This window comes from Hemiscyllium ocellatum, chromosome 7, assembly GCF_020745735.1.
Source record: "Hemiscyllium ocellatum isolate sHemOce1 chromosome 7, sHemOce1.pat.X.cur, whole genome shotgun sequence".
NCBI classification, from domain to species: domain Eukaryota; kingdom Metazoa; phylum Chordata; class Chondrichthyes; order Orectolobiformes; family Hemiscylliidae; genus Hemiscyllium; species Hemiscyllium ocellatum.
The window spans coordinates 113,948,432-113,974,167 of NC_083407.1; the positions used below are offsets into that span (position 1 = coordinate 113,948,432).

The window sequence follows — 25,736 nt, forward strand, 5'->3', positions numbered from 1 at the left end:
CTGTATAACACTGGGGTACAGTACTGGTGGGGACAGGTCTGTTACTGTATAACACTGGGGTACAGTACTGCTGGGGACAGGTCTGTTACTGTATAACACTGGGGTACAGTACTGGTGTGAGCAGGTCGGTTACTGTATAACACTGGGGTACAGTACTGCTGGGGACAAGTCTGTTACTGTATAACACTGGGGTACAGTACTGGTGGGGACAAGTCTGTTACTGTATAACACTGGGGTGCAGTACTGGTGTGAGCAGGTCTGTTACTGTATAACACTGGGGTACAGTACTGGTGGGAACAAGTCTGTTACTGTATAACACTGGGGTACAGTACTGGTGGGGACAGGTCTGTTACTGTATAACATTGGGGTACAGTACTGGTGGGGACAGGTCTGTTACTGTATAACACGGGTACAGTGCTGGTGGGGACAGGTCTGTTACTGTATAACACTGGGGTACAGTACTGGTGTGAGCAGGTCTGTTACTGTATAACACTAGGGTACAGTACTGGTGGGGACAAGTCTGTTACTGTATAACACTGGGGTACAGTACTGGTGGGGACAAGTCTGTTACTGTATAACACTGGGGCGCAGTACTGGTGTGACCAGGTCTGTTACTGTATAACACTGGGGTACAGTACTGGTGGGGACAAGTCTGTTACTGTATAACACTGGGGCACAGTACTGGTGGGGACAGGTCTGTTACTGTATAACACTGGGGTACAGTACCGGTGGGGACAGGTCTGTTACTGTATAACACTGAGGTACAGTACTGGTGGGGACAGGTCTGTTACTGTATAACACTGGGGTACAGTACTGGTGGAGACAGGTCTGTTACTGTATAACACTGGGGCACAGTACTGGTGGGGACAGTTCTGCCACTGTCTAACAGTAAGGTACAGCAATGCTGGGGACAGATTTGTTACTGTATAACACGGGGTACAGGACTGGTGGGAATAGGTTTGACACTGTACAAGACTGGGATATAGTCTGCTGGGGGGTTGTCTATCACTTTAACACTGGGGTGCAGTACTAAAGGGGACAAGGCTGCCAGCATATAACACTGGGGTACAGTACTTTATGAAGGAATGGTAGCAAGTGTGAGCAATGTGCAGAGTATAAGAGAGTTACACAGGGAGTCACGTGGGGCGGAACGGAATACGAGTGCAAAAATGTCGAGCAACTTATTGACAGCAGACAGCTCCTGTCAATGTTTCTCCAGGCTATGTTTGTCACTTACATCTTTGCATGTTCTTTCGTTTCATATGTCACGTTGACGACTGCTGTCTCGCTGTCCGTATTAACTGAGAAAGAGGGAGAAAAGAACATCAGGCAGACTGCACCCAGACCTGATTGGAACAACCCATCATAGTCACCCCACGACACCAACTCCGCCAGCACGCTGCTGCAGTAACCCACTACCAGCAAAGCCCTTACGCTTAGCAGATGAGGTAAACCCTCACCTTGGTCATTAGGAGGAAATTGAACCTGGCAGTTTCTGCTCAATGGCTCAGGGTTGGGAAGTGTAAGACAGGCTGATATCAACTGTTCGTTCATGGGGTGTCTCTCTCAGCCGTGTTTTCTCATTGGAACTTAGTCAAAAGAAGATCAAGTGATTCTGTGGCATCAGTCAAATCATTTGCCCTGGAAACTAGTCAGCAAAGAGCGGACTCACCTCCAAGTCCAAATGGCAAAAGTTCACTGAAGTGGGATATCCAGTGGGATATTGGCGACTGATGCTTGATGGCTTTGACCCACCTTTCCCAACTCGGACACTCCCATCGCTGCTGTGTGAAGCCTGGCTGAAGGCTGTCTCACGGTCTAAAAAGAGCCCTGATCTAAAACAGGGGCTGTGTTGGCCTCTGGCACGATCTGACCGATAACCATGAGCTTCAGGCAGGAACAGAAACACACATGCTCCATGCGGCGCTGGGGGAGGGTCACCTTTCTGGTGAGATGTTCAAACCTCTTCCGAGGCCAAGTCAAAGATCCCACAGCTCTATTTCACCAAGGAGAGATTCTCCCCAACTCCTACATCCTGAACATTTTAATCATGCAATCAACACGACAAAAATCAAAAGGATGATCTGGTTTCTAAGACTTATATGCCTGATATATATATCTAATATCACAATGCAACTACACTTGATAAAATACTTCTGTAAAGTGCTTTGGGATCTGAAACGTGCTACATAAATCCAAATCTTTGTTTCTAAGAAACAAAACAACTGTAGGATTTCTCACCCAATCTGTATTATCAGTTCAATGTGGAGGTGGTTCACACTGGATCCACCATCAGCAGACTTCTCTAAGTCCATCTGACAAACCCATCCCACAAACCTAGGTGGCAACCCCATGCCTGCTGTCAGCCAATGGCCACCAATCCCATGCCTGCTCTCAGCCAATGGACTCCAACCCCGTACGTGCTCTCAGCCAATGGACACCAACCCCGTACGTGCTCTCAGCCAATGGCCACCAACCCCGTACGTGCTCTCAGCCAATGATCACCAATCCCATGCCCGCTCTCAGCCAATGATATTCAACTCCATGCCTACTCTCAGCCAATGGCCACCAATCCCGTGCCTGCTCTCAGCCAATGGCCACCAACCCCATGCCTGCTCTCAGCCAATGGCCACCAACCCCATATGTGTTCTCAGCCAATGACCACCAACTCCAAACCTGCTCTCAGCTAATGACACTCAACCCCATGTCTGCTCTCAGCCAATGACCACCAATCCCAAGCCTGCTCTCAGCCAATGATACCCAACCCCAAACCTGCTCTCCACCAATGACATCCAACACCAAGTCTGTTCTCAGCCAATGACCACCAAACCCATGCTTGCTCTCAACCAATGACTCTCAGTAAGTTTCCCCTGACACGAATTTAATGCACTACTTCAACTGAAAGTGTAAGATCAAAGCTTCACAAGGATGCCCCAGTCTTTGAACATTAAGGACAAGCTTCACACGTTTTTAAAAAGCTTCACTTTATTCTCATGTGCAAAGTGAATAATTTCATCATTCCCAATTTATACTCCATCTTGTTGTTCACTCATTTTTAAAAATTAACATCCTTGGGATTATCATTGACCAGAAACTGAACTGGACTCGCCACATAAAGACAGTGGCTACAAGAGCAGGTCAGAGGCTAGGAATACTGCAGCGGGTAACTCACCTCCTGACTCCCCAAACCCTCTCCACCATCGGTGTGATGTCACGAGGTTAGCCAGGTGTTAATCTGGTCCAATCAGGGAGCCCTGGCTGACAGATAAGAACAGGAGGGTCAGACGTCCTGTTCACTCTGAGAGCTGGCTCCGAGGGAGCTGGGTCAGTGTCAAGGATTCTCCAAGTGTGAACAAAGGGTGATATGCTGACGGAATACCAGTCTTGATGGAGTTATTTCCATGCCAACGAGAGTAAGATTAACGATGTAGCCATGCAAAAGCCCCGACCAGCTGAAGCCCAACTGGACTTCCAACAGGAACTACAACTGGCCCTTATCCCTGGAAAATGAGTTGCTGGAACTCCAATGGAAATGAACATCCGTGCCAGTCTAACTGAGCTTGGGGAGGGCCACTTCCCAAGCAGAGCGACTCAAGGGCAGTCCACAGCAAAACCCCAAAGTAAAGCCTTGGCCAAACAGTAAACATTTTCTTCAGGATCTGGGCTGGTCAGCCATTGTAGTTGCTGCCGGTATGCAGACCCCAGGCAGCAAAACAGTCCTAAAATTGAGTAGGAGAACTCATAGTATCCAGGAGATTGCATACCCTAGAAAGTCCACCTACATCTGATTTGGGACAGTTAAATTGCTTAGCAACACCCAAATCAAACAAAATAAACATCTGGTTAAATATATCTGGTTCTAATGGGGTCAATACCAGTGCAGCCATTTCAGTGATCACAGGACCAGTCTTCGCTCTGGACTCCCACCCTTAAGTTTGTGCAAGACCTCTGCTAGACTGAGAACATATACTGGGGAACTTCTACAGATTAAGGGTACAACTTTGACTCCAAAGAACAAAGAACGTTACAGCACAGGAACAGGCCCTTCGGCCCTCCAAACCTGTGCCGATCCAGATCCTCTATCTAAACCTGCTGCCTATTTTCTAAGGATCTGTATCCCTCTGCTCCCTGCCCATTCATGTATCTGTCTAGTAGGGCGGCACGGTGGCACAGTGGTTAGCACTGCTGCCTCACAGCGCCTGTAGACCCGGTTTCAATTCCCGACTCAGGCGACTGACTGTGTGGAGTTTGCACATTCTCCCCGTGTCTGCGTGGGTTTCCTCCGGGTGCTCCGGTTTCCTCCCACAGTCACAAAGATGTGCGGGTCAGGTGAATTGGCCAAGCTAAATTGCCCGTAGTGTTAGGTAAGGGGTAAATGTAGGGGTATGGGTGGGTTGCGCTTCGGCGGGTCGGTGTGGACTTGTTGGGCCGAAGGGCCTGTTTCCACACTGTAAGTCTAATCTAATCTAATCCTAAATGATGCTATCGTTCCCGCCTCTACCACCTACGCTGGCAACGCGTTCCAGGCACCCAGCACCCTCTGCATGAAGAACTTTCCACGTACATCTCCCCATAACATTTCCCCTTTCACTTTGAACTTGTGACCCCTAGTAATTGAGTCCCCCACTCTGGAAAAAACATTTCTTTGCATCTACCCTGTCTATAACTTCCAAGATTTTGTAGATCTCAGTCAGATCTCCCCTCAACCTCCTCCTTTCCAATAAAAAAATTCTAATCTACTCAACCTCTCCTCATAGCTAGCACCCTCCATACCAGGCAACATCCTGGTGAACCTCCTCTGCACCTTCTCCAAAGTATCCACATCCTTTTGGTGATGTGGCGACAGAACTGTACGCAGTATTCCAAATGTGGCCGAACCAAAGTCTTATATAACTGTAACATGTCCTGCCAACTTTTGTATTCAATACCCCACCTGATGAAGGAAAGCATGCTGTATGCCTTCTTGACCACTCGAATGACCTGCGTTGCCACCTTCAGGGAACAATGGTTCTGAGTATCCAGATCTCTCTGTACATCAGCTTTTCCCAGGACTTTTCCAGTTACTGTCTGCTTCACTCTAGAATTGGATCTTCCAAAATGCATCCTGTCGCATTTGTCCGGGTTGAACTCAATCTGCTATTTCTTTGCCCAACTCTCCAATCTATCGACATTCTGCTGTATTCTCTGACAGTCCCCTTCACTCTCTGCTCCTCCACCAATCTTAATGTCATCTGCAAACTTGCTAATCAGAGACCACCTATACCTTCCTCCAGATCATTTATGTATATCACAAACAACAGTGGTCCCAGCGCAGATCCCTGTGGACCACCACTGGTCACAGGTCTCCATTTTGAGAAACTCCCTTCCACTACGACTCTGTCTGCTGTTGCCCGGCCTGTTCTCCCTCCATCTAGCTAGTATATCCCTGGACCCCATGCGACTTCACCTTCTCCATCAGCCTACCCTGGGGAACCTTATCAAACACCTTACTAAAGTACACGTATATGACCTCTACATCCCTTCCTTCATCAATCAACTTTGTCACCTCTTCAAAGAATTCTATCAGGTTTGTAAGACATGACTTTCCCTGCACAAAACCATGATGCTTTTCACTGATAAACCCATTTTCTTCCAAATGGGAATAGATCCTAGCCCTTAGTATCTTCTCCAGTAGCTTCCCTACCACTGGCATTAGGCTCACAGGTCTGTAATTACCTGGATTATCCCTGCTACCTTTTTAAACAAGGGGACCACATTACCAATTTTCCAGTCCTCTGGGACCTCATGCATGTTTAAGGATGCTGCAGGGTACAGGACCTTGAGTGTAGGGAGGTTAGGAACAAGGCATCGATCTCGAAGGAGGGTGCCGGTAAACAGGAAGGTGGCTTGAAGTGTGTATACTTCAATGCCAGAAGTATAAGAAATAAGGTAGGTGAACTTGCAGCGTGGGTTGGTACCTGGGACTTCGATGTTGTGGCCATTACAAAGACGTGGGTAGAACAGGGACAGGAATGACTATTGCAGGTTCCAGGGTTTAAATGTTTTAGTAGGGTCAGAGGTGGGGGTAAAAGAGGGGGAGGTGTGGCATTGCTTGTCAAGGATAGTATTACAGCGGTGGAAAGGACGATGGAGGAAGACTTGCCATCTGAGGTAGTTTGGGCTGAGGTTAGAAATAGGAAAGGTGAGGTCACCCTGTTAGGTGTTTTCTACAGGTCTCCTAATAGATCAAGAGACGTAGAGGAAAGTATTGCGAGGATGATTCAGGAGAAGAGTGAAAGTAGTAGGGTGGTTGTTATGGGGGACTTTAACTTCCCAGATATTGACTGGGGAAGCTATAGCTCGAGTTCGTTAGATGGGTCGGTGTTTGTCCAATGTGTGCAGGAGGGTTTCCTGACACAATATGTAGACAGGCCAACAAGAGGTGAGGCCATACTGGATTTGGTTCTAGGTAATGAACCAGGCCAGGTGTTAGACTTGGAGGTAGGTGAGCACTTCGGGGACAGTGACCACAACTCGGTGACTTTTACTCTAGTGATGGAGAGGGATAAATGTGCACTGCAGGGCAAGAGTTATAGCTGGGGGCAGGGAAATTATGATGCGGTGAGGCATGACTTAGGATGTGTGGATTGGAAAAATAGGCTTCAAGGGAAGAACACAAATGATATGTGGAACTTGTTCAAGGAGCAGCTAATGCGTGTCCTTGATAAGTATGTACCAGTCAGGCAGGGAGTAAAGGGTCTTGTGAGGGAGCCGTGGTTTAATAAGGAATTGGAATCCCTTGTGAAAGGGAAGAGGGCGGCCTATGTAAAGATGAGGTGTGAAGGTTCAAGTTGGGGCGATTGAGAGTTATAAGGTAGCCAGGAAGGATCTAAAGAGAGAGCTAAGAGCAGCGAGATGGGGACATGTAAAGTCCTTGGTTGGTAGGATTAAGGAAAACCCAAAAGCTTTCTATAGGTATGTCAGGAATAAAAGGATGACTAGGGTAGGTATCGGTCCAGTCAAGGATAGTAGTGGGAAGTTGTGCGTGGAGGCGGAGGAGATTGGAGAGACACTAAATCAATACTTTTCGTCAGTATTCACTCAGGAACAGGACACTATTGCTGATGTGAATATTGAGTCACAAGTGATTAGAATGGATGGCTTTGAGGTATGTAGGGAAGAGGTCTGGGGAATACTGGAAAGGATGAAAATAGATAAGTCCCCTGGGCCTGATGGCATTTATCCTAGGATCCTCTGGGAAGCAAGGGAGGAGATAGCGGAGCCATTGGCCTTGATTTTTATGTCGTCGTTGTCTATGGGAATAGTGCCAGAAGACTGGAGGATAGCGAATGTGGTCCCCTTGTTCAAGAAGGGGAGTAGGGACAGCCCTAGTAACTATAGGCCAGTGAGTCTCACTTCTGTTGTGGGCAAAGTCTTAGAGAGAATTGTAAGGGATAGGATTTATGAACATCTGGATAGGAATAATGTGATCAAGGATAGTCAGCATGGTTTTGTGAAGGGCAGGTCGTGCCTCACAAACCTTATTGAGTTCTTTGAGAAGGTGACCAAGGAAGTGGACGAGGGTAAAGCTGTAGATGTGGTGTACATGGATTTTAGTGAGGCGTTTGATAAGGTTCCCCATGGCGGGCTACTGCAAAAAATACGGAGGTATGGCATTGAGGATGCATTGGAGGTTTGGATTAGGAATTGGCTGGCTGGAAGGAGACAGAGGGTAGTAGTTGATGGTAAAGGTTCATCTTGGAGTGCAGTTACTAGCGGTGTTCCACAAGGATCTGTTTTGGGACCACTGCTGTTTGTCATTTTTATAAATGACCTAGAGGAGGGGCTTGAAGGTTGGGTGAGCAAGTTTGCGGATGATACGAAAGTCGGTGGAGTGGTGGACAGCGAAGAAGGATGTGGCAGGTTACAGTGGGATATAGATAAGTTGCAGAGCTGGGCAGAAAGGTGGCAAATGGAGTTCAATGTAGCTAAGTGTGAAGTCATTCACTTTGGTAGAGTAACAAGAAGATGGATTACTGGGCTAATGGTAGGCTATTTGGTAGTGTGGGTGAGCAGAGGGATCTTGGTGTCCATGTACACAGATCTCTGAAAGTTGCCACCCAGGTAAATAGTGCTGTGAAGAAGGCATATGGTGTACTTGGCTTTATTGGTAGAGGAATTGGGTTCCGGAGTCCTGAGGTCATGTTGCAGTTGTATAAGACTCTGGTGCGGCCTCATCTGGAGTATTGTGTGCAGTTTTGGTCACCATACTATAGGAAGGATGTGGAGGCATTGGAACGGGTGCAGAGGAGGTTTACCAGGATGTTGCCTGGCATGGTAGGAAGATCGTATGAGGTAAGGCTGAGGCACTTGGGGCTGTTGTCATTGGAGAAAAGAAGGTTTAGGGGAGATTTGATAGAGGTGTACAAGATGATTAGGGGTTTAGATAGGGTTGACAGTGAGAACCTTTTTCTGCGTATGGAGTCAGCTGTTACTAGAGGACACAGCTTTAAATTAAGGGGAGGTTGGTATAGGACAGATGTTAGGGGTAGATTCTTTACTCAGAATTCACGGAAGTTCATGGAATGCCCTGCCAGTATCAGTGGTGGACTCTCCCTCTTTATGGTCATTTAAGCAGGCATTGGATAGGCATATGGAGGTTATTGGGCTAGTGTAGGTTAGGTAGGCTTCGGTCGGCGCAACATCGAGGGCCGAAGGGCCTGTACTGCGCTGTATTTTTCTATGTTCTAAAGGTATCTGTTAAAGTTGCAGCTATTTCCTCTCTCGCTTCCCTCAGTAACCTGGGATAATCCCATCCAGACTTGAGGACTTGTCCACCTTCATGTCTTTCAAAATATCCAACCTTTCCTCCTTCCTTATGCCAAGTTGACCTAGAGTAATCAAACATCTATCCCTAACGTCAACATCTATCATGTCCCTCTCCTCAGTGAATAATGACGCAAAGTACTCATTAAGAATCTCACCCATTTTCTCTGACTCTACACATAACTTTCCTCCTTTGTCCTTGAGTCGGCCAACCCTTTCCCTAGTTACCCTCTTGTTCCTTTATATATGAACAAAAGGCTTTGGGGTTTTCCTTAACCCTGCTTACTAAGGATATCTCATGACCCCTTTTAAAGCCCTCTTAATTCCTCGTTTCAGATGGTCCTACTTACCTGATATTCTTCCAAAGCTTCATCTGTTTTCAGTCGCCTAAGTCTTATGTGCACATCCTTTTTCCTCTTTGCTAGTCTCACAATTTTACCTGTCATCCACGGTTCCCTAATCTTGCCATTTCTATCCCTCATTTTCACAGGGACATGTCTGTCCTGAACTTTAATCAACCTTTCTTTAAAAGCCTCCCACATATAAAATATGGATTTACCTTCAAACAGTTGCTCCCAATCCACATTCCCCAGCTCCTGCCAAATTTTGCTACAGTTGGCCTTCCCCCAGTTTAGCACTCTTCCTTTAGGACCCCTCTCGTCTTTGTCTAGGAGTAGTATTCTAAAATATACGGAACTGTGATCACTATTCCCAAAGTAATCCCCTACTGAAACTTCATCTACCTGGCCGGGCTCATTCCCCAACACCAGGTCCAGTATGGCCCCTTCCCCAGTCGGACTGTTTACATACTGCTCTAGAAAACCCTCGTCTCTTCCGGCCTCTTACGAAAAGCACTTAGTTCATTAACCACTAATTACAGTAAAAGGCTGCGGCTGAAGCTTGACGGGGCGATACTGGCTGCGAAAGATTCGCCTCGATTGGCTGAACACTTAATTAGAAAATGGCTGCCCGAGTGAAGTCCTGATTAAATGCCCAGAAGCTTTTCAGGAAGACCTGGGGACAATCACAGGAGCCAAGGCCTCCTTGCATGTTGACCAGGAAGCAATCCCACAGGCCTGCCCAGTGCTACTTGCCTTATAGGCAAAACTAGAGGCAGAAATCAGGGGGCTGGAATCATCAAACCAGTCCAGTTTGCGAAATATGCAGCACCAGTCGTACCAATTGTGAACCCCGTCGGGTCGATTTGCCTTTTCCAGAGGATTTTAAACAAATGCTAAACTGCTTTTCACAACTGGATAAATACCCAGTCCTTTGCATTGAGGGTTTATCTGAAAATGTGGTTGGGGGGGGGGGGGGCTGTCCTTCATGAAACTGGACATGAACCATGCATACGTGCCACTGCAGATATGGGGTTGGTGGTCATTGGCTGAGAGCAGGCATGGGTTTGGTGGTCATTGGCTGAGAGCAGGCATGGAGTTGTTAGTCATTGGCTGAGAGCAGGCATGGAGTTGGTGGTCATTGGCTGAGAACAGACATGGGGTTGGTGGTCATTGGCTGAGAGCAGGCAAGGGGTTGGTTGTCATCAGCTGAGAGCAGGCATGGGGTTGGTGGTCATTGGCTGAGAGGAGGCATGGAGTTAGGGTGGTCATTGGCTGAGAGGAGGCAGGGGTTTGGTCGTCATTGCCTGAGAACAGGTATGGGGACATCTGGGGTATCATTAGCCTGTCCAGTTTTTCACTGGATGATGGAGAACATTTTCCAAGGTCTACCTCAGGTCGCCCTCCATCCAGATGACGTGTTAATTACAGGGGAGATAAAGAAGGAGCACTTCGGGAACTTGGACATGGTCCTTAGATGTTTCTCCTGGGTGGGCGCAAGCCTTAGAAGGGAAAATGTATTCCAGGCACCCCAAGTGAGCTATTCGGGTTAGCGAGTCAACAAGACCAGGTTACACCTGTTGGAAGTTCAAGTCAGGGTGACCAAAGGTACCCCGGCTCCCATGTCTGTTCAGGAGGTTAGGTCTTTCCTTGGATGGGTGAATCATGACAGAAAGTTCATACGTAACCTCATCTCCATCCTGGCACCTTTGCATCAACTCCTGGAAAAGGGTCAGCATTGAAAATGGTCACATGGCCAAGCCATAGTCTTCAGGGAAGTGAAGCAACAGCTATCATCCTCTACAGTGTTGGCACACTATGATCCCAAGTGTGATCTAGTATTGACACGTGATGCCTCCCTGCACAGTATTGGGGTAGGCAGCATCCGAGGAGCAGGAAAATCGACGTCTCGGAATTCCTGATGAAGGGCTTTTGCCCGAAACGTCGATGTTCCTGCTCCTCGGATGCTGCCTGACCTGCTGTGCTTTTCCAGCACCACTCTAATCTTGACTCCAATCTCCAGCATCTGCAGTACCCACTTCTGCCCGGTAACTGGGGTAGCTTTATCTCACAGATGGCCCAGTGAAGCTTTAGTGGTCATATCTGGAGCCAGGAAGTTCCACCAACACCTTTATGGATGGAAATCTATAATAACAACAGACCAGAAACCCCTGCAAGATCTACTTAAAGAGGACAAGGCAGTGCCGCCCACAGTTTCAGGCTGAATTCAGAGGTTGGCTCTGATACTAAGTACATATAATGACTAGTAGAAACCCCGTCCAGAAAGCCAAGTAGCAAAAGGGGATGCGTTGAGCCACTTCCCACTGGCTGATACATCACTGGTGGTACCACCACTGGAAAAGTCCGTAATGGTTTTAAATTTTCTGGACAAACTACCGGTCACAGCTGACAACATCAGACTTTGGACGATGGAAGATCTGGTCCTGGCAAAACTGAAACAGCTAATGGTGATGGGGGAAAGCAAAAGACTGTCACAGCCAGAACGGAAAGCTGTTTGTACCCAGAAAGACCATATCACAGCAGAGGGCGGCATATTATTGTGGGGAGCAAGTGTGATTGTTCTGAGTAAAGGTAACCAGCAGATACTGACTGAACTCCACCAGGGTCATCATGGCTGACCTCCACCAATGCCATCATGCTGACCTCTATTAAGGTCATCATGGCTGACCTCCACCACGGTCATCATGGCTGACCTCCATCAAGGTCATCATGGCTGACCTCCACCACGGTCATCATGGCTGACCTCCACCAAGGTCATCATGGCTGACCTCCACCACGGTCATCATGGCTGACCTCCACCAAGGTCATCATGGCTGACCTCCACCAAGGTCATCATGCTGACCTCTATTAAGGTCATCATGGCTGACCTCCATCAGGGTCATGGCTGACCTCCACCAGGGTCATCATGGCTGACCTCCACCAGGGTCATCAGGGGTTTCCAAAATGAAGATGTTGGCAAGGAGTTATGTCTGGTGACCAGGAATGAATGCAGACATAGCTGCTTTGAAGGGACAGTGTCCAGAGTTCCAACAAGGACAGAAATTACGGCCAGCAGCTCCCCCACATTCGTGGGATTGGCTAGAAAACCCTTGGACTCAGCTGCACGTCGGCGATGTAGCTCCCTTCATGGGGGCTCAACGTTGTTAATCATGGGGCTGCCCACTCAAAGTCGGTGGGCGGGCACAGAGTTCATTCCTGTGGATGATGATTTAAAAACTGCAGGCACTTTGTGCAATATATGGAGTCCGAGAAGTGTTGGTAACAGATAAAGAACGCATATCAAGAACGCCTCGTCTTCCACCTAGTGAGCCTCCAACCACACGGGATCAATGTCCATTTCACCAAATTCCTTCTCTCCCTTCCCCCATCTCCTCCCAGATCCAACCCTCCAACTCAGCACCACCCTCTTGAACTCTCCCACCTTCCTTCCCACCTATCCACTCCACCCTCGGCTCTGAACTATCACCACACCAACCCCCTTCCCACGTTCATCTACCTGTCGCATTCCCCCCCAGCCTCAACCCTCTCCCCATTTATCTCTCACACCCCCTTGGGACCCTCACACTCTTGATGAAGAGCTTATGCTCGAAACATCGACTCTCGGATGCTGCCTGGCCGGCTGTGCTTTTCCAGCACCACTTTCTTTGACTCTGACCTCCAGCACCTGCAGTCCTCACTTTCTCCTATCACATTCCAGCAGGGAATCTGCATATTCCCGAAAGTCAAATGGGATTCGACACGTGAGGGCAGCGCCATATTTTCCATCATCCAATGATGTGGCAGACAGAGCGGTGCAAAATTGAAGAAACACTACAGCTTCACCAGGTCCTGGTTCTTATTTGGTTATAGGATTACCCTTCATGCAACTACAGGGCTAGCTCCAGCACAGTTGTTCAGGGGGAGGTAACATCTGACCACACCAGGTTACATCTGACCCTCCTGGAGCCAGGGAGAGGGTGAAACAGCATCAGGAATGCCAATTCCAGACGCAAGACGCCTTGAAGTGAGGGAGACAGTTTACCTCGGGGATGAAGTTTGGTGGAGGAATCATGGGAACAGGCCTGCATGGGTAACAGGCATGGTCAATACTCGGTCAGGTCCAGTGACATATAAAGTTTGGGTAGGCGCGAGTGGTCCTGAACTAACCTGTGGACTGTACAAAAGCTGCAAACTGGCAAACTGTGCCGGAACAAAACATGCCTGATTTCTCCAGCCTTTCTGACTGTTCCAGAATTCCTGGATTCTCCCTCTCCGTCAAGCGCTGAAGATACTTTGGGATCTGAGAAGGACATGGCAGATGTCGCCGCCTCAACACCTCTGCCATCTGAAGAACAGGATGAATTTCTTGCGAGCTGCTCCGTGCACAAGAAGCAATGCTGCTGGGTGTTACACACCACCCATATCAGAGATGGAGGTGGGGAAACCTGACCCGGTCCCAAATCGCCCCAGGAGGGGGAGGGTTGGAGTGAATGTAATGAGGTGGACCTCTGAAAATACAAGTTCCCTGATCAGGCATGTTGATCTGGTCCAATCAGGGAGCCCTGACTGAGAGAGCGAGAGAGCAAGAGAGAGAGAGACTGTGTATGAGAGAAAACCAGTGTATGTGAGATAGCGAGAGACAGAATGAGTGACTGCATGCATGGAAGAGGAAGTGTGAATGATTGAGTGTGTGTGAGAGAGAGAGAGGGAAAAACACGGTGTGTGTTGTGTGTGTATGATACACTGTGAGAGTGAGTGGGTTGTGTGTGAGAGTGTGTCTGTGAAATTGTGTGTGAGAAAGAGTGGGAGGGTCTGTGTGCGCGCAAGAGAGTGTATGTGTGAATGTGTGTATGTGAGAGAGCGTGAGAGAGAGCGTAGCGTGCATACATGAGTGATTGAGAGAGTGTGTGCGTGTGCTTGTGTGTGTCAATGTGTGAGAATGAGTGTGCATGAATGAGTGTGTGTGTGTATGTCTGTAGAGAGAGAGGGAGAGAGAAAGAGAGAGTGAGTATGTGTGAGAGTGTGTGTGTGTGTGTGTTCACGCACACACGTTTAGACCAATGGAAGTGACTACTTGGGGATGTTGTGCTGACATGTATCAAAGCTCGGTTTCACCTCGCACAGTCCAGTTATACTTACTCTGCCATAAGCAAGATATAGTGGCATGAGAGAAGGTGTAAAGCCAACACACAACAAATGAGAACAGAACAGAGTGATTTATCCATTTGGGCGGTAGGAGGAACAGGCTGAGGATGCTCTCTCTTCAAAGGCCAAGGCAAGTCTGTGAGGGTGGCGGAGTGGACTACTGTGGGAGAATGCAGAATCTGAGAAGGCACTTGAAACATGATCAACTTGTTAACAGCAGGTAGAGAAAGTATTCCCACTTGGGCGGAGGGGGGAAAGAACACCATCATCAACATAAAGCCACACCGTCTTCATCCAGCGACTGCACAATCATCTGCTACCAGAGAGTCAGTCAACTGTTAAATTGAAGCTAGGTGGGGGAGACAGGAATGGACAAGGAGGGATGGGGAGGTGGCTCAGATGAAGTTTGGACTGACTGAGTGGTGAACAGCTGGTTTCCACTGGCACGTAGTCTGTGTAATCCTCTTACTCAATTGTCTTACCCTTTGTCAAAGCTTAAGGTACACGGATCTCCTGATCATTCTCCTTCCTGCAATCAACTGGAGTTTTAAGCCCAGCTCGCACCTTCTCATTTAGGAAATGTTACTTACATACATACTAAAATACACACACACACTCTCACACAGATATACATTCATACTGATAGTCAGTGAGGGAATTGTAAACATTCCCACAGTTTGAGGACTGTATGGTCAAATTTGAAAATTACTGATTTAAGGACGGTGTGGGGGGGGGGGGGGAGGAAGAGAGAGAGAGAGAGAGAGAGAGAGACAGAGAGACAGAGCAGCCAGGTAACTACAGGTGCAGACAAGCAACTGGAAGCTGCCATTAAGATCGGGTAAGCGAGCATTGGGACAGAGCTAAGTTCACTTTGCCGAGGGTAAGTCATGTCTGAGGTGAATTTTCTCTGGTCATTAATAAAGGTCGTTGCCGATAGGCTGTTAGCCTTTACCACGGAGAGGTGGGGTGCTGAATCTTAAACGGGGAGGAGGCTGGGCTGGAACTGTGGAGAATCTGCCCAGATACAGATCCAACTCAGTTGCACAACAAAAACCTGAGAGTTTAAGCTGTTAACTCAAAACAGAGGGAGACATAAACTGCCATTTCATTTCCCATTCAGCCCCTTGATTACTGAGCAGTGGCATGTTGGACAGGGGACATTCACGAACACGGGGATATCACTTTAAAATTAAAGCCTGATTGTCCAGGAGCCAATCAGAAAAACACGAGGAGAGTGAAAATCTGCAGCTTCCCCACAGATTGTTGTGGCTCTTAGATCATTTGAGCTCCACTCATTAGATCACCAAACCTGGATCAAACAGGGCAAAACAGAGATCAGACAGACAACAACCATAACTGAACTGCTTAGCACAGCAGGTCAGAGAGAACAGATTGGTCTAGCTACTCAGGATCTCATGTTCCAAAGGGGCTTTAGAACGAAATACCAGACAGAAGGACTCACCACCATCCCCTTACATCTCCATACCTTGTTCCACATTCTCCACTGTGCCATACTCAGCCAGGAGTCCATCCAATACCTGAAAAGAGCAAAGAGACAGGAATATTACACCGTGACACCCAGACAGGAGGGTGACACTGTGTCATCCCCAGACAGTCAGACATTGGTACACCATTTCACGCAGACAGACAGGCAGAAGTGCCATACCATGTCACAGGGTGATAGATTTAAGACAGATGTCAGAGGCAGAGACTTTACTCAGAGAGTGTTAAGGGTGTGGAATGCCCTACCTGCCAATGAAGTCAACTCAGCCATATTGGGGAGATTGAAACAATCCTTAGATAAGCACATGGATGATGATGGGATAGTGTAGGGGGAACGAGCTGAGAATAGTTCACAGGTCGGCGCAACATCGAGGACCGAAGGGCCTGTTCTGCGCTGTGTCGTTCAATGTTCTATGTTCAGCCAAACAGGGGTGTTACACTGTGTTACCCAGCCACAGACAGGAGTGTCATACCGTGTCAGCCAAACAGGCAGACAGCAGTATTACAATGTGTCACCCAGACATCAGACAGTGTTACGACATGTGACCCAGACAGGAGTGCCAGACCTTGACACTGAGACAAAGAGGGGCTTCACACAGTGTCACTGCGACAGACAGGAGTGTAACACCATATCACACAGCCAGGGGGGTGCGGTGGAGGTGGGGGAGCCATCATCGGTAAAATCATTCGCCAAGAAATCCCATGCGAGCTCTGGTATAAAGACGATAAACATATTGCTTTTTAATGATATTCAGGCCACAAGCTCCAATTAACTTTCTAGTGGCCCCCCAAGAAGCCTCCTGCCCATTTGTCTAGGGTAGAAGATTCAGATGCAGAGCTTTTGGGACACCTGATAGTCATTGCTAAAAAAGTGTGTTGCAAAGTTGAGGTTAACAAATGGCCACAGACTCATCCCTAACGAAGGTGAGGAAGATGGACAGTCTGTCGGCCACATTCATCTTCATGTGGGTGGTGTACGCCAAATGTTTCAGCCTCCAGGTTAATTGTTACGGGGATGGGATGGGAGGGTTGCACTTTGGAAAGTCGGTGCAGACTCAGATGGGCTGAAAGGCCTCTTTCTGCGCTATAGGGATTCTAATGAAGCACTGCTCTCCTGTTGCTCAATCACTGTTGAGGCTGCAAACACCAGAGATGAATCTTCCCAGGGTGACAGCCGGTCTAGGAATTAACTCAGCTCTCTCTGTTTAGTGTGGCAGAAACATTCTTCACAAGATTAACTCTGACTAGAGTCATAGCATTGGGTCCTCTCTTCCCAACGGTCCTGTACTTTTGTCCTTACTCACCACGCTGCCATGAGTCGAGAACGCAGCTACCCATCATCCTCTCCAGGGCAATTAGGGACGGGCAATAAACGCTGCCATAATAACAACAATCCTTGATCAAGAGTCCTCCAGGACATCTCGACAGGGGCGTGCACGTGATGCAAAGCCAAAAGGTTTCCAGCAATGCCACGGTCTTTGGGTGGGCAGTACTTAGTTCAGGACACATTACTCAGAATGGCTACAGCACAGGAAGTGGCTATTTGGCCCATCCACTCTGCACTGGCTCTCTGTAGCAGCAAGTACCACTAACCGCAACTACAAAGACAAGCCTTCTTCCTGTAACCTTGCACTTTCTTCCTTTCCAGATAATAATCCAATTCCTTTTCAAAAGCTCTCAATGAGCCTGCCTCCACCACATTTTCACGCAGTGCCTTTCCAGATCCTAACCAGTAGCTGTACGAAACAATTCTCCTCATCTCTCCATTGCGGTTTTCTCAACCACCTCATATCTTACGCCCTCTTGTGCTCCATCCCACTGCAAAGGGAGCAGTTTCAGACTTCGCTCAATATCAAATGCCAGCATCAAAAAGTCCTCTCAATCTTTCCAAAGGGGTTGTTAAAGTTGAAAATCACACAACTATCAGATTAACAATCACACAACACCAATGTTTAGTCCAGCAGGTTTATTTGGAAGTACAAACTTTCAGAGCGCTGCTCCTTTCTCAGGTAGCTAGTGGGACCATAAGACACAGAATGTATAGCAAAAGATCACGGCGTCATGGAACCGACAATATATAGAGCAATCCTCGCCTGCTGTGAAGTCTTTTATCTTTTAGAATGGGTTGCAAGTTTCGATTCATTAATATGTAAATCCCAGAACTTCTTTCAAGTCACATTCCCGAGATAACATAAGGTTTCATATTTAAAAAGTGACATCGCAGTTCAGACAATGCATTAAAGGTGAGACATTAGGGTCTGTCTCTAATCCAATCTTGAGTCAGCCTCGTTGTGTTTCCAAAGTAGGAATGTATAAAATGTCACATGGATCGAGTGCCTGCAGATTGTGTGCTTTTTGAGCAAAATACAAGGTGGTTGTAAATACAATTCTGCAAATGCAAATTCACCCCACAGTCTGAGAGTGTGTGTATGTGCGCATCTCACATGAGATGGAGAGGGAGAGAGAGGGGGTTGGGGGGGAAGAGAGAGAGAGAGGGAGAGGGAGAGGGAGAGAGAGAGAGAAAGAGAGAGAGAGAGAGGCAGAGGGGGAAGAGCGAGAGCAAGAGCGAGAGAGAGAGTGTGTGTGTGTGCCTGTGTGTGAGAGAGAGTTCCCTTCCAGTTGGGGAACACGTCAGCACTCAGGGACATTTGGCCTCCAATCGTTGGGTGACTGCCCTCCAAGGCAGACTTCGGGATGGGCAACAAAGCAGAGATGCCGAGCAGAGGCTGACAGCCATGTTGGGTGAGCATGAGGATGTCCTCAACCAGGACCTGGGGCTCATGTCACACTCCAGGTACCCCACCACACACACACACACACACACTCTCACAGGCTTATACTCCATCACACTCACTCTCACAGGCTTATAGTCCATCACACACACACACACACACACTCTCTCTCACAGGCTTATACTCCATCACACTGACTCACACACACACACACACACTCTCACAGGCTTATACTCCATCACACTCACACACACACGCTCTCACAGGCTTATACTCCATCACACACACACACACACACTCTCACAGGCTTATACTCCATCACACACACACACTCACACAGGCTTATACTCCATCACACTTGCACACACACTCTCTCACAGGATTATACTCCATCACACACACACTCTTTCACAGGCTTATACTGCATCACACTCGCGCGCACACTCTCTCACAGGCTAATCCTCCATCAGACTCGCACACACACACTCTCACAGGCTTATACTCCATCACACACACACACACACTCTCTCACAGGCTTATACTCCATCACACACACACACACACTCTCTCACAGGCTTATACTCCATCACACTCGCGCGCACACACACACACACACTCTCTCTCACAGGCTTATACTCCATCACACTGACTCACACACTCACTCACAGGCTTATACTCCATCACACTCTCACACACACTCTCTCACAGGCTTATACTCCATCACACTCGCACACACACACACTCTCACAGGCGTATACTCCATCACACTCGCACACACACACTCTCTCACAGGCGTATTCTCCATCACACTCGCACACAGACTCACAGGCTTATACTCCATCACACACACACACTCTCTCACAGGCTTATACTCCATCACACTCGCACACACACTCTCTCACAGGCTTATACTCCATCACACTCGCACACACACTCTCTCACAGGCTTATACTCCATCACTCACACACACACACACACACACACACACACACACACACACACACACACACACACACACACACACACACACACACACACACACACACACACTCTCACAGGCCAATACTCCATCACACAGTCTCACACACTCTCACACAGGCTTATACTGCATCACACTCTCTCTCACAGGCTTATACTCCATCACACTGTCTCACAAACACTCTCACAGGCTTATACTCCATCACACTCACACACACACTCTCTCACAGACTTATACTCCATCACACTCACACACTCGCGCGCACACACACACACTCACACACACACTCTCTCACAGGCTTCAACTCCATCACACTCGCACACACACACACACGCTCTCACAGCTTATACTCCATCACACTGTCTCACACAGGCTTATACTCCATCACACTCGCGCGCGCACACACTCTCACAGGCTTATACTCCATCACACTCGCGCATACACACTCTCTCACAGGCTTATACTCCATCTCACACACTCTCTCACAGGCTTATACTCCATCACACTCGCGCGCGCGCACACACACACACACTCACACACTCTCTCTCTCTCACAGGCTTACACTCCATCACACTCACACACACACACTCTCTCACAGGCTTATACTCCATCACACTCGCACACACACTCTCTCACAGGCTTATACTCCATCACACTCTCACACACACTCTCTCACAGGCTTATACTCCATTACACTCACACACTCGCGCGCGCGCACAAACACAGTCTCTCTCACAGGCTTATACTCCATCACACTGTCTCACACACACTCTCTCACAGGCTTATACTCCATCACACTCACACACACACTCTCTCACAGGTTTATACTCCATCACACTCTCACACACACTCTCTCACAGTCTTATACTCCATCACACTCACATACACACTCTCTCACAGGCTTATACTCAATCACACTCACTCGCACACTCGCGCGCGCACACACACACTCACTCTCACAGGATTATACTCCATCACACTCTCACGCAGGCTTACACACCATCAGACTGTCTCACAGGCTAATACTCCCTCACACTCTCACACACACTCTCTCACAGGCTTATACTCCATTACACTCACACACTCGCGCGCGCGCACAAACACAGTCTCTCTCACAGGCTTATACTCCATCACACTCGCGCACACACACTCTCTCACAGGCTTATACTCCATCACACTGTCTCACACACACTCTCTCACAGGCTTATACTCCATCACACTCACACACACACTCTCTCACAGGCTTATACTCCATCACACTCACACACACACTCTCTCACAGGCTTATACTCCATCACACTGTCTCACACACACTCACACTGGCTTATATTCCATCACACTCACATACACACTCTCTGACAGGCTTATACTCCATCACACTCTCTCACACACTCTCTCACAGGCTTATACTCCATCACACTGACTCACACACTCTCTCACAGGCTTATACTCCATCACACTCGCACACGCGCGCACGCGCACACACACACACACACTCTCACAGGATTATACTCCATCAGACTCACACACACACTCTCTCACAAGCTTATACTCCATCACAATCTAACACACACTCTCTCACAGGCTTATACTCCATCAGACACACACACGCACTCTCTCACAGGCTTATACTCCATCTCTCTCTCACTCACACACACACACACACACTCTCACAGGCTTATACTCCATCACACAGTCTCATACACTATCTCACAGGATTATACTCCATCACACACACACTCTTTCACAGGCTTATACTCCATCACACTCACACACACACCCTCTCACAGGCTTATACTCCATCAGACTCACACACGCACTCTCTCACAGGCTTATACTCCATCATATATATATACACACACACACACACACACACACACACACACACACACACACACACACACACACACACACACACACACACACACACACACACACACACACACACCCTCTCACAGGCTTATACTCCATCACACTCACATACACACTCTCTCACAGGCTTATACTCCATTACACTCACACACTCGCGCGCGCGCACAAACACAGTCTCTCTCACAGGCTTATACTCCATCACACTCACGCACACACACTCTCTCACAGGCGTATTCTCCATCACACTCGCACACAGACTCACAGGATTATACTCCATCACACACACACACACATATACTCCATCACACACACACACACACACTCTCTCACAGGCTTATACTCCATCACACTCTCTCTCTCACACACACACACACTCTCTCACAGGCTTATACTCCATCACACTCGCACACACACTCTCTCACAGGCTTATACTCCATCACACTCGAACACACACTCTCTCACAGGCTTATACTCCATCAGACACACACACGCACTCTCTCACAGGCTTATACTCCATTTCTCTCTCTCACACACACACACACACTCACAGGCTTATACTCCATCACACAGTCTCATACACTATCTCACAGGATTATACTCCATCACACACACACTCTTTCACAGGCTTATACTGCATCACACTCGCGCGCGCACTCTCTCACAGGCTAATACTCCATCAGACTCGCACACACACACGCACACAGGCTTATACTCCATCACACTCTCACACACACTCACACAGGCTTATACTCCATCACACTCTCACACAGGCTTATACTCCATCACACACACACACACACACACACACACACACACACACACACACACACACACACACACACACACACACACACACACACACACACACAGGCTTATACTCCATCTCACTCACACACACACCCTCTCACAGGCTTATACTCCATCACACTCACACACACACCCTCTCACAGGCTTATACTCCATCACACTCACACACACACTCACACAGGCTTATACTCCATCACACACACACACACACACTCACACAGGCTTATACTCCATCACACACACATTCTCACACAGGCTTATACTCCATCGCACGCGCGCACACACACACACTCTCACAGGCTTATACTCCATCACACTCGCACACACACTCTCTCACAGGCTTATACTCCATCATACACACACACACACACACACTCTCTCACAGGCTTATACTCCATCAGACTCACACACGCACTCTCTCACAGGCTTATACTCCATTACACTCACACACTCGCGCGCGCGCACAAACACAGTCTCTCTCACAGGCTTATACTCCATCACACTCGCGCACACACACTCTCTCACAGGCTTATACTCCATCACACTCTCACACACACTCTCTCACAGGATTATACTCAATCACACTCACTCGCACACTCGCGCGCGCACACACACACTCACTCTCACAGGATTATACTCCATCACACTGTCTCACACACTCTCACGCAGGCTTACACACTATCAGACTGTCTCACAGGCTAATACTCCCTCACACTCACACACACACTCTCTCACAGGCTTATACTCCATCACACTGACTCTCACACTCTCTCACAGGCTTATACTCCATCACACTCGCACACACACTCTCTCACAGGCTTATACTCCATCACACTGACTCACACACTCTCTCACAGGCTTATACTCCATCACACTCACACACACACACACACCCTCTCACAGGCTTATACTCCATCACACACACACACACACTCTCACAGGCTTATACTCCATTACACTCACACACTCGCGCGCGCGCACAAACACAGTCTCTCTCACAGGCTTATACTCCATCACACTCGCGCACACACACTCTCTCACAGGCTTATACTCCATCACACTCTCACACACACTCTCTCACAGGCTTATACTCCATCACACTCTCACACACACTCTCTCACAGGATTATACTCAATCACACTCACTCGCACACTCGCGCGCGCACACACACACTCACTCTCACAGGATTATACTCCATCACACTGTCTCACACACTCTCACGCAGGCTTACACACTATCAGACTGTCTCACAGGCTAATACTCCCTCACACTCACACACACACTCTCTCACAGCCTTATACTCCATCACACTGACTCACACACTCTCTCACAGGCTTATACTCCATCACACTCGCACACACACTCTCTCACAGGCTTATACTCCATCACACTGACTCACACACTCTCTCACAGGCTTATACTCCATCACACTCGCACATACACTCTCTCACAGGCTTATACTCCATCACACTGACTCACACACTCTCTCACAGGCTTATACTCCATCGCGCGCGCGCGCGCGCACACACACACACTCTCTCACAGGATTATACTCCATCTCTCTCTCTCTCACAGGCTTATACTCCATCACACTCACACTCTCACAGGCTTATACTCCATCACACTTACATTTGCACACGCACACAGACACACACACACACACACAATCACGCAGAGACTCCTCCCACACACACACACAGTCTCTCTCCCTCACATGCACACATACAGACATATAAGTCAATGGGGTGAATTTGCATTTGCAGATACATGCTATTTTACTCAAAAAGCACACAATCTGCAGGCAGTCAATCCACGTGACATTTTATAAATTCCTACTTTGGAAATACAATCAGCCTGCCTCAAGACTGAGATACAGGTAGACCTATCCTCATACATTGTCTGAGCTGAGATGTCACTTTTTAAAATATAAAACGTTAAGTTATCTCAGGAACGTGATTTGAAAAAGTTCTGGGATTTACCTATTAGTGAATCGAAACCTGCAGCCAATTCTAAAAGACTGAACAGCAATCTAGATTTGTTCAATATATCATATCGGTTACATGACACCACGATCTTCTGCTACAACATTCTGTGTGCTTTGACCCACTAGCTCCCTGACGAAGGAACAGCCCTCGAAAACATGTCCTTCCAAACAAACCTACTGGCCTATAACCTGGTGTTGTGTGATTTTTAACAACACCAGTACCTCCACACCTTGATCTATGACGGTACGTTTCCTTACGGGATCTGACTTGTGCAGCTTAACAATAGATGGGATCAGAAGACTAGCTAGCATGTAGTGCTGTCAACAGGGTGAGGTGCACCTAAGGAACAGGAGAATTGACGTTTCGGGCATGAGCCTGAAGAAGGACTCATACCCGAAACATCGATTCTCCTGCTCCTTGGATGCTGCCTGACCTGCTGCGCTTTTCCAGCCACACATTTTCAGCTCTGATCTCCAGGATCTGCAGTCCTTACTTACTCCAACAGGGAGAGATGCCAATCGAGAGTAATCAGTTGAAGATTCTGATGAATTACACTATACGGTACTACACAACAGGTCAAAATTTACTTCGACTGTGTTATCATTTGTGTCAGGCTAACCACTATTTTTGTTTCGATTTTTACCGATATCTTTGGTGCCCTCTTTTTTCTATTGCACCATTTTCTCTAACAATGCGTCGCACAGGAATGTTATAGGAGAACTACCTAAGAAACTCGAAAGTCCCTAAGTTCCTCCTGTGCATTCTGAACTCTGCTGTTCATTTCCTCCGGTTGACAATGCAACTCTCCAGATTTTTGTCCCTCTCTTTCTTCAGTGTCTCTGAGGTCTTTTTGTTTTTGCTGTTTCAATCTCCTACCACTTCCAATCACTTCCACCAGAAATTCTTTTCCTAGATTTGCTATCCTGAGTCAGGAGGTTTCTGGACTCTTTAATGCGAATTTGTCCATCTTTTGCCAGCATCACGTTCATTCCAGGAGGGTCTTGCTATCATCCTTGCCATGCTTCCTTCTGTTTTTTCCTACTGCATACTTAAGTATAGCATTTTTTGTTTTGCATTTTGACATAGCGGTAATCATTGCCTTTTACAAGCATTCGTTTCTGCCAGAGGTGATCACATTTGCCTGAATGTGTTTGGCCAGAATAATCCTTCGCTGCATTTGGGTAGCTGCTGATTTCTTCACAAACGTCCAGTGATTTACTAAAGCTTCTGGCAACTACTTGGCTGGGGAAAGCGAGGGAGAGGGCGAGTGCTTCCATGTCTTGTCTATTCTCTCTCACCGACTGTAGCATTTCGTATCAAATTCCTTTTCTGGGGAACATACGTATTTCTTTCTGTCCCGGTCACCATCTTGGCGCAAAGGTTCACCTCTGAGGTCCAGGCCATCCAACCTGCACAAACCTCCCTCCGCCAGAGCACTGTGAGCAGTTTTGTGCTCCTTACCTCCGGAAAGATATTATTGCCACAGACGGAGCGCAATGAAGCGTCACCAGAGTTGTTCTGGGATGGTGGGGCTGTGCTACGAAGAGAGATTGGACAAAGGGATCCTGTA

The 25,736-nt window shown here is 48.0% G+C and overlaps 1 protein-coding gene across 6 annotated transcripts in view; it reads right to left on the bottom strand.

Annotated features, from left to right (window-relative positions):
* igf2bp2a (insulin-like growth factor 2 mRNA binding protein 2a) overlaps positions 1–25,736 on the bottom strand; it is a 209,393-nt gene that overhangs the window by 86,449 nt on the left and 97,208 nt on the right. For 5 of the 6 annotated variants that reach the window (XM_060827676.1, XM_060827675.1, XM_060827674.1 and 2 more), the window contains exons 4-5: positions 15,775–15,826; positions 1,238–1,301 (exon numbers count right to left, since the gene is read on the bottom strand). In XM_060827676.1, the coding sequence (XP_060683659.1) occupies positions 1,238–1,301; positions 15,775–15,826 (116 nt within the window). Of the gene's footprint in view, positions 1–1,237; positions 1,302–3,172; positions 3,261–15,774; positions 15,827–25,736 lie in introns of those variants that run through there. The other variant, XM_060827678.1, reaches the window with a different exon arrangement.